The 10,090-nt window shown below is 46.1% G+C and overlaps 1 protein-coding gene across 1 annotated transcript; it reads right to left on the bottom strand.

Moving 5' to 3' along the window:
- Positions 1-994: 994 nt before the first annotated feature.
- Positions 995-10,087, bottom strand: fgf18a (fibroblast growth factor 18a). Its single transcript, XM_029442417.1, has 5 exons — positions 8,599-10,087; positions 5,098-5,137; positions 4,705-4,885; positions 2,828-2,934; positions 995-2,661 (listed from the first exon to the last, which is right to left on the bottom strand). Exons 1-5 carry the CDS (start codon positions 8,628-8,630, stop codon positions 2,389-2,391), a joined length of 633 nt encoding a protein of 210 aa, XP_029298277.1. The 5' UTR covers positions 8,631-10,087; the 3' UTR covers positions 995-2,388.
- Between the last annotated feature and the right edge of the window lie 3 nt (positions 10,088-10,090).

The following is a 10,090-nucleotide window of genomic DNA, read 5'->3' as shown; positions in this document are numbered from 1 at the left end:
TTAGTTCATAGTTTTCTTTTACTGTTCTATGAAGTTCTAATTAATACCGTTTACTAATCATTAGTGATGCTATAATTGATGTTATTTTAACAGTTTATTGTTGCATACACTATAACATTTCATATACTATACTAAGTATTTATTAATGATTATAATCATAATATCTTTGTTATCGTCTCTTATCAGCTATGATACAATGTATAATTTATAAACAAATTATTTCCTATTACACAAACTAATGATAAAATAACATAAATTATAGCATTACTAATAATTATTAATCATTTCATTGTTTGTTAACAGTAAAATAACTAATAACTAATGTGTAATTAACTATGAGTTTATCATTTATCAATTAAGGATTTTAAAAAGTGTTAAGTGATAAATTATCAAGAGGTCAATGTTTGTTTTTGATTAATCCAGTGAATTAAACTTTTCTTTGAGAAGTTAAAAAAATGAAGGTACATTGATGCAAAAGTCCTCCAAACCCAATATTGCCAACAATGGTCTAATACAACCAGAGATATTAAATGCATGCATATATTGGTAAAATTGGTATGCCGCAATCTCTGATGGTTGACAAATGTATATAGTATCATGGTACATATCGTCATATCCTCCAACCCTACTGCATATCACACTTTCTTTGAGTCAAGGGAAATGTCTTCAGATTGCTTGCTTCAAATCCAAAACCCAAAGATATTCAATTTAGAGTGATAAAAAACAGAATAAACCATCAAACCCTCATACTATAGTGGCTTGACCTAGCAGAAGTTGGGCTTTTTTTGCTTGATACATGACTTAAACGATTTTTGATTATCAAAATAGTTGGCAATTAATTTTTTGTAAATCAACTAATTGAGCATTAAAGCCAGCCGACCACACCCGTAGCGTCGGCAAACTTCAATCTCTTTCTACAACATTGACAGAAAAGAGAAAATGTGAAGAAGCAGTTTAAAGAGGCTGGGACACACAGGAAATGTTTCTGTAAGGTTTACTGAGTCGAGAAAGACTGCTGCACACAGAGCTGAAATAAATAAATGAAATAATTTTATCGTAATAATTATAATAACCATCATAGTAAGATTGCTTATTTAGGGTTTCTGTCTTCTTTTATATATATAATATATATAACTTTCAATAAATTGTTCCCTTTAATATTTTTTCTCCTGTTTGTATGCATGAGACTTTGGTTTGTTCCACTGAATGTCCTGGTAGCAGCATTCTGTATCCACGGTATCGCACGGGAGCATCATCCCCTGGGTCGTTTCTATAGCAATGCTAATAGACAATGCACCCTCCCCGCCGCGCTCGCCCCTGCGCTCGTCGTCCTCTGCACCTATAAGCTGAGGGTGTAGTGTCCTCGGGGGGGAAGGGAGTGTGGAGGAGTCATGAAGAAGGTCTCCAGTTGTCTTTGGTCAGTCGTTGGTTTGGTTTGCTGTGATTGGCTGGCTGTTTTTGGTGCAGCTTGGTTTTTATACATTCCAGTTCTTAAAGCTTCAGTCCCTGCGCTGAGTTGTCACGGGTTCATGCAGGGACTGGAAGGTCCCTTTCCAGAGTCCCTCGTGATCCAGCTTCACTCATGGTTGTTGGTGCACTCTCTCACACACACAAACACACACACTCTGACATACGTCTTCTTGTTCTTACAAACATGCGTTTATTCAGTAAGTCACTCACTCAATCATTCCCTCATTCATCCTTTTGTCATCCTTTCATCCAACAGTCTCACAGGTTCACACCAATTTAGCAGTGAGACAAATAAGTGCGTCACATGTCAACAGTCCATTTTTGGTCCATTTGATCTGTGCAGATCACTCTATCCCTTTGTCCACTCTGCCGTTTTCCTGTCCTCTCCTTCCTGTTTTCCCTTTATCCGTAGGCCTAGCACCCACTCTCTTGTTCAGTCAGCCATTTCCACCCTTGTTCTCTCTCTGTATGGTCCAGTTGTAATCCCATACTTGACATTGTCCAGCTGGTCCAGAACAGGAGACATGAAGGCCTTGTGGTTCTTGTGGTTGTGGAATAAAGGCCATTGTAGAGCCAGGGACTTTGGCTGCCCTTCAGGTTCCCTGTCAGTATTTCTGGCCTATGAAGGGAAGCAGACCAGGTCCATAGAGCTTCCAGCATTGGACCAGTAATGGTCCAGTTGGTCCAGTAAGGGAACTAAAATTGAGAGGAATGATCACTAACTAGGGGGCTGTAGTGGCACATTAGTAGGTGTAAAGCTAAACCCCATGAATGATTCATCAAGTTTCTGGTCAATGTTTGTCCCAACAAAAGGAGATGTTCAGTCGTGTGCGACAGAGGAGATGACTGGGTTAGCCATTGGCAGGCTTTGGTCAAGGCTTTGGATGACAAGACAGTGGGTGCAAGCGTTAGCCACTACTAGCGGGGCCCAGTAGCACGCACCCGCTTTCCCCGCTTGCTGACGGTGGTGAAGCGAAAGGGGGTGGTGAGGTCGGGCTGCTCCCCAGGCGGGAAGCGCTTCATGAAGTGTACATCCTGCTGGTTGGGGAGTGTGTGGGGGCCACGGCGAGGACGACCTCTTTTAGTGAAGCCCACATACCAGCCTGTGTAGCATGCTGACATCAGAGCTGTGTAGTGGTTTTCCAGAACCTTTTCCACAAAGACGCAGTCATCGCTTCGATTACTGGCCTTCTGTGAGAGCAGAGAAACCAGAGGTACCCACACACACACACACACACACACACACACACACACACACACACACACACACGCATAGGAAGAAAGAGAGGCTGGTCAGGAAAATGTAAGATGATTAGATTTTTTGTATTAACGTATCTCTAATAGAAATAAGTCTCACCTTTCCTACCAGCTTCCCGCGTCGGTTCATGCACAGGTAGAAATTGGTTTCTTTGCCCCGGATTCTCACCTGGCTACCAAAGGTATCAGCCTCCACTACGAGCTGGGCTTGTGAAGGGACAGACAGAGGGACAGACAGACATTAGAGCCGCAGGCAATGCAGAGAAATACAATATGTTGTGTGTGCAGGATGTCACAGCTTTATCACGTTGTATCACACAAATATTAGAGGAAGAAAGATAAAGGGAACCAAGATCTAGAGCTCACTTAGTTTCATGTTGTGTCAGATCATATGCCATAGCAAAGAACAACAAACCCACTACCAAGTAGTGTGACACTAAATGCACAGATTACCAGCCATCATTTAATCCCATGTGTGGTATTAAACAAGATAAGGCATTCACATTGAATCACAGTTTTAGAATTCATAGTTGCTATTAAACGTGCTGATAAATCACAGGCCGATGTAAATGTCTCTGGCTGGACAGATGGTTGTCAGATAAGCCCGGTCCCACACATGGATGTGAGGCTGCTGACCACAAATGGGCCTCGTAAAAAAGATAACAGTCAAGAGTAGACGGAGCACAGTGGGCCAAGAGGAGCGGGAGAACACAGACTGAGTGTCTACGATACTGTTGTTATAAGGTGCATCTGCACGTGCACCTCTGTGTATTTGTGTGTGTGTCGGTGCATGCATGTTCATGCTTCCGGGCAAAACCGCTTCACCAACTACACATCTTCAGAGAGTGCTTGGGCCTGTTTAAAAATAAATCCCTAAAATGGTTCCTACATGACCTTAGTCAACAAAGGGGTCAAGAGAAATCAATACCACCCTCCCTCTTGCCCTCTTCCTCTCTCTTCCCCCAACTCTCCTCTCGTCTCCCTTCTGCTCTTTTGCTTCATGTTTATACCTTCGTGCACCCGCCCCTTCTTTGCTTTATTTCTTCTCTCTCTGCTCTTGGTTCCCCTGTGTAATACCTCATCGCCATAGTTGGTCAGTTTTGGGTGGATTGTTCAGTTTAGGAGAGGTTTTTGTCTATAAGGGGACATGCTTTTGCATCTATGGTCCCATCAATGGCTTGAAGTGGCGTGTTAGCAACCTGACATGTTTGTGAATCGACAGGATGTGCAATATGAGACACCGCTGGAGCACATGGAGAAATATGAACTCCAGCTTTATGGCTTGGCTTTCTTCTGCCCATTGATTCTGTTTGTGGTTTAAGAATGGGATAGACATCATTACAGACGAAGAAAGGTGGAGAGGAGGAGGGAGTGGGGGATGGACAGAGGGAGTGTTAGAGGATGGAGGGAGGGAGAGGAAGCCTGCTGTTTTAAATCCAGAGGAGACAACAGGGAGGATGAGAAATCAATGGAGGGATCGATGAAGGAGATGAGTTTCTAACACTCGGTCCGACACTCTACCTGCCAGGCTTCTCCCGCTAACTCACTTCTTTTCACTAACACCTTCTCTCTCTCTCACTCTCTCTCTCTCTCTGCATCTCTCTCTGCATCTCTCTCTCTCTCTCTCTCTCTCTCTCTCTCTCTCTCTCTCTCTCTCTCTCTCTCTCTCTCTCTCTGCCTCTCTCTCTTTCTTTTGCTCTCTTGTGAATCATTGAGTCAGCAGCCAGTCGATGAGGTCTTTGTACTCCCAAGACAAGCTCCACTGCCCCTCTGCCAAAGCCTGGGGAGGCATGTGTGTGTGCTTTTGTGAGTGCCTGCACAGTTGCATTCTGTATCCGTTCATGCATGCACTTGGTCAACCTTCAAGTCTTTGTACTTGCAGCCGGTGTGAGTGTGCATGTGTGTGCAGGGAAGCATCTAACTGTGCATACACTCACAAAGTGTTTGCCTGTGTTCTACTGTGTGTGTGTGTCTTACCAAATTTGTCTCCATCTTCTCCTCGAGCACTGATTCTGCGTCCCAACACCTGGACGTGTTTGCCGCTGGTGCGGCTGTAGAGCTGGTAGACCCGGTGGTGTCGCCGACTCATGGTGTCTCGCACCTGTGTCTGGTTCTCCACATGTACACTGAAGTTGACCCCATCCACACCAAGTACCTGCTGAAAACACACACACACACACACACACACACACACACACACACACACACACACACACACACAATCACGCATACATGCACACACACCAAGGGGTTGGCACACACATACAGATACAGAGTCATGAACAGGCTTAAAAATGTGAACATACTATAAATATAAAACTTGTCCTTTATAATGTACGATCGCTCTTTTTCATGCATGCAGACTCTTACCTGTAATGGATTGCTCATCACCAGCGACATCTGGATACATCTGGAAAAAGTAGAAACAGATGAGTTTAGAAATATGTAAGCAACATTGAATGTTGGAAGAGTTATGCGTGACACCATCATTTCCATCTCTTTCTTCTCTGCTGTTCTTTCTGTTCAACATTTCTTTTCCTTATTGGGTGATTACTCACACTGCTGGATGTGTGGCTGGCACAGAGACGTGACATACAGACAGATGTCCAGGCATCGGCAGACAGACAACACCCACAGCAGTGTTTATCTTTACGCTACCAGCCTTCTGTCTAACCCACTTTCTGACCCGTTCGTGACTTTTGCTACACCAAAATCTGGCCTCCAAATGACCCGATTGGACCGTGGCGAAATGGCAAACATGCCGAGACAACTAGACCATGTTTTGGTTTGGACATCTAAGGGACTGGGCTGGCTCATTTGGCTGCTGTGTGTATGTAGACAGCTGGGCTGGACTACAGGTGTACAATCTGCTGTGATGTGGCTTTGGAGAGCGGCGGACTGTGGTTACATTAAGAGATGCTATGAATAAGTGAGAACATGAGCTACCAAAACGTGTGGAAATATGGTTTATAGAGGAATCTATTGGTGGGATGTAATCATGGGGATATAGCATGCAGAATTAATGTGTAATGTCCTTATGAAAATATAACTTGTTTGCACTTTTTCTTATTACTTACTTATCTGTCTGATCTGGACTTTTAGAGACGTTTATGATTTAAAACAGCTGGCTACAGTTACAATTAAAATTCTTCTTACTTTATCGCATTGCTTAATTGAAGTTTAGACCTTGACCTTGTATTTATCAAATGTTATTCACAGCTTTAGTAAGGGAGTGCTTGTGTTGCGCAAAATCTACTCTGGCAGTCCTTGAACTGTTCTGAATTAGTGGCTGAAGACATGATGAAGTTCAGAACCAAGTGTGTGGGCTGAAAAGCTATTCTATGAATTTTGTCTTTCCCCACCTCATCGTCTGCTATCTCTCTGCATGCCTCTTCTCTCTCTTTCTCTCTCTCTCTCCCTCTCTCTCTTTACTCCACTCTTTTTCTCTGACTTGTTGTCCTCCCTATCTCTTCTACACCTTATCTCTCCCTCCCTGTCTCTCTGTCCACTCTACCTTTCTCCTATCGTTCCGTGCCTCCCAATTTCCTTTATGTTTGGGGTTAGCAGGGTGACTCCTCCACACTGTCATGGGCATGCACACAGATGTGCAGATGTGTGCAGGGTGTATGTGTGTGTACAGGAGGAGCAGGCAGCTGACAGCTGGGCCAAAGCAAAGACATACGCGCTGCTGAGAGAGGGAGATAGCGAGGAGGAGAGAGAGGGAGACTGAGAGGTGCACAAAGGGATAGGGAGAAGGAAGGTGATGTAAGAATAAATAGAGGGGCGATGAAGCAAGCGGAGGCTAACAGATAATAAGAGAGGTGAGAGATAAAATCAGAAAGAAGATGCCCAGATGTGAGCAAAAAGACTTAGGTTACATCTTGAAGGAATGAGGAGAAAAAGTGGCAAAAGGAGAGACGGTAGTGTAACCACAGAGTGTGGTCTGGCGTGAGAAGTAGACAAAAAGATAAATAATGGGAATGAAAGAAAGAGAGGGGGGGGTTCAACTCATGCACGTCGTAACACATGTCACTGCCTCCTGACTAACACACATACATACATATGCTTCCTTTCTTCCTTCCCTCCTTCCTTTCTCAAAATGTATTTCCCATAGCTGGTGTGTTGGCCCCAGAGTTGTTCTAATAGATGCAGATATCCTGGGCAATGCAGTAGAGTGTTGGCCCTCACATTTTGCCTGCGCAGCCGAAAAAACCTGAGCGCCTGTGCATTGTGAGGACTCTCAGCTGTTAAAACACCACGGCTGCACTGCCGCCGAGGACACTACAGGAAAAGTGCCTCGGCACTGGATTCCCCCGCTCCCACAAAAACCACAGACACTCCATATTATGCCAGCCACAGAGAGAAGGAGAAGGAGAGAGGAAAGAGGGAGACAGGATCAGCGGGGGTGGGGGAGGGTGAGAAAACGAGAGAATAAGAGAGCGCCGACTAAAAGTTGGGGAGAGTAAAGACAGAAGGAGGTATGGAGAGAGGGAAAGCCCGGTGCGCCTTGGCTGGCTGCCAAAACAAGCAAGGGTCTGACATCATAAACCTGCGTCCCAGCAGATCTACCATATGGAGGCTGTGGTTAGACTAGCAGGCCTCAGCACAGAGGACTGGGCAGCAGCGTGGAGTGAGAGCGGTCGGCCTGGTGGGACTCAGCACAGAGCGGCGGTTTCAGCTGTGTGTAGCAGTGGTTAGCGTGGTAGGCCAACACTGGAGCAGTGGGCTTCAGCACGGTGCAAGAGTTTCAGATGTTCAGAAGTGAAGAATAGTGGTTAGGCTAGTGGGTGTGTGAGTGGTATCAGCAGTAATAGGGCCTATGGTGGAGCATGGCTTGAGAAGCAGAGGGCCTCGACATGGAGCTTTGGCTTTATGAGAAGAGCTGTAACAGGTTGTTGTGGCAAAAGGCCCTTCGGCTTTTCTCACTGGCTGAAGACTTTCCGTATGATCACGTTGGTAAAACAGCATGGATGAAGTGAAGTGGTAAAACTGATAGGCAAGAAGGAAATTATTGGAAAGATGATTGGCTCTGAAATCTAAACTAAAACCAGCAGACTAAACAGTGAGTCTGCTCCTCCTTGGATACTGCCAGGGGCGCCATCATTCATCAGTTATTAATTCATACTTTTTATCTGAGCAAGTATCTGTGGAAAAATGGGGTATAGGCAAGACAGGACGACAGATGTAGGCAGTTAGGTGGGTAAGTGGAGAGAGTGTGAGGGAGACACAGACGAAGACACCAGCAGCAGCAGCACACACCCTGTCCAGGTTGTGTAAGGAATGAGAAGTATCTGGAGATGACTGCCATCTGGGAGAAGTACAGCCGACACAAAGAAAGAAAAATAAATCCCTTGGCTTTTAACAAGACACACCTCAAATGGGCAAACTCAAGCCCACTGAGTCTATATCCTCCTCCCTTAGATTTGCTCTTGGCACTTTATCATTTTCCTATCCCACTAGATAAAGCCGTTGTTATTTGACTCAACTTCTGAAATATTTTAAATGGGGGGGGGGGGGGGGGGGGCATTTTCTTGGCGATGGGAAAATAGCCTTTTCTAAGCCAGCTTGGCCATCCCTGAAGTAAGTGCAGATGGTGATGGAGATGTTTATGGCAGGTTTTATGAGTAACAGGGCCTTGACTCTGACCCAGTGACCCTGAACTGTCAGCCAATCAAAACAGGGTCTTCTGTGGCATGTTTTCTATGGGGACTGATGAGGAGTGATGTAATCGTTTAGACACTGCAATCTTCCTCTTCATCATCTTCATCTTATAGCTAGGCCTGGTACAAAAACTAATTAAATTAAATACAGAACAACATAGATCATGGATACATAACATTATTACATGATAGAGTGATAAGAGTGACTTACAAGACGGTCAGCGTGGAGAGAAGGGACCACATTGCTTCCCCCCTCCACTATGGAACTTGTCCCAGAGACAGTCTCCTCGCTCGGTCTGAGCCAGTCCGACAGTCCGGAGAGTTCCCCACTGCGTTTTGAATCCGCTGGATGTTGTGCAGAGTTAAAGAGTCAGCGGACACTCTCGTTGGCATCGGCGGCGGCGTGCCCCGGTTCTCCCGGTGTAGATAAATGTGCGGGCGCAGAGTATTTGGGATGTTAGGCCAGAGTAACTGTGCCACTGTGACCGCCGGGCAACCTCTAACAGCTGTCCAGACCGGTGGAGAGACGGATGGGCGGGGGAGCAAAGGGGGAAGGTTAGGGCTTTAAAAGGCTGCGCGTCCCCGACAAGGAGAGGAACAGGTGAAAGCGCGCTCACGCGTCACAGATAACCAACTCCAATCGATCTGTTTTGACCCTCAGAGTGATGCTCGGCCCTGTGGACAGATGCGGTGCGTGCGTAATCTTCTGCGTAATCCAATGCGTAACGTTTCAGCGCAGCAGCAAGCTTCTGGTCACCAAAATTAATTCTGTAGTCTGTGAGATAATAAAAAAAGTGGTGGAGTAGCTGACAGGTTTAGTCCCAACAGAGCAGGGTCAGGAGCTGTTGGAGGTGGGCTACCTGGGCTAGCTGATGGAGCAAACGGCGAGCTGGAGACGTGGGCTCTGCGGGCGCAGGGTAATGCAGGGCTGCCTCGGTCATGACTGCGTCCCCACGCTGTTTCAACTGGTCTGTGGCTCAGGTGACACCCACCAACAGTGTCAGACAGAGAGAGTGATAAGGTCCCGGAGCGGTCCAGCTCAGAGGGGTATATGGAGAGTGCTGAATGAAAATGGGAGGGGATAATAAAGGGGAAAGAAAGACGGTGGAGGGCGGGGTGGCTGGAGAGGATGGTAACAGCTGTGACTGGGTGGCGGACTCAGCCACCCGCGACACAGCGAGGAAATGACAGCCGCTCTTTGCACCTGATTTTCCGGACTTCCAAGCTTGTCTCAGCCGCTGGTTACTGCCTGGCTGCAGCAGTCCTCCCTGCGCCCTCTCGACACAATACCAGCCAAAACACAGCACGATGACATCACCTCCAAAATGTTTGAAGGGGGAAAATGCAATCCGATCTTTTTATTTATTTTTTTAAACGTAGAAAGTTTAAGCAGTTTCTCTGAAGGAGGGGGTGGGGGGGACACGAAAGTCTCCTCGTTCCGAGAAAAGCGAACTCCGCAGTGCAAGAGGAGAGGAGGCGAGCTCACCAGTTTCTGAAGAAATAAAAGTTCAAACGGGCGCACTGGAAACGTGTTTACCTAAAATCACTCTGACAGATCGACTCCCAGTTCAGAACCTGCACCGTCCCTCTTCCCCTTATAATTGCCTCCCTGTTTCATTCAGACACCAGGGGAGAAAACGCAAGAGAGAACGCAAAAAGAACCCAGCCGTGCGTTTTTTTTATCCACTTCACTTGTGTTATGC

The sequence above is a fragment of the Cottoperca gobio genome, chromosome 10 (assembly GCF_900634415.1).
Source record: "Cottoperca gobio chromosome 10, fCotGob3.1, whole genome shotgun sequence".
In the NCBI taxonomy this organism is placed as follows: domain Eukaryota; kingdom Metazoa; phylum Chordata; class Actinopteri; order Perciformes; family Bovichtidae; genus Cottoperca; species Cottoperca gobio.
Note: the sequence above shows the minus strand (reverse complement) of the source record. Positions and strands in the feature narration are given on the sequence as shown.

What these genes read in the sequence shown, in the direction of transcription:
- fgf18a (XM_029442417.1), bottom strand. Translation starts at nt 8,630, where the DNA reads ATGTGGTCCCTTCTCTCCACGCTGACCGTCTT. An exon ending in AGAAGATGGAGACAAATTTG is followed by an intron (nt 2,935 to 4,704) that starts GTAAGACACACA and finishes TCCCTTCACAAG; the next exon opens with CCCAGCTCGTAGTGGAGGCT. An exon ending in GCGGGAAGCTGGTAGGAAAG is followed by an intron (nt 2,662 to 2,827) that starts GTGAGACTTATT and finishes CTGCTCTCACAG; the next exon opens with AAGGCCAGTAATCGAAGCGA.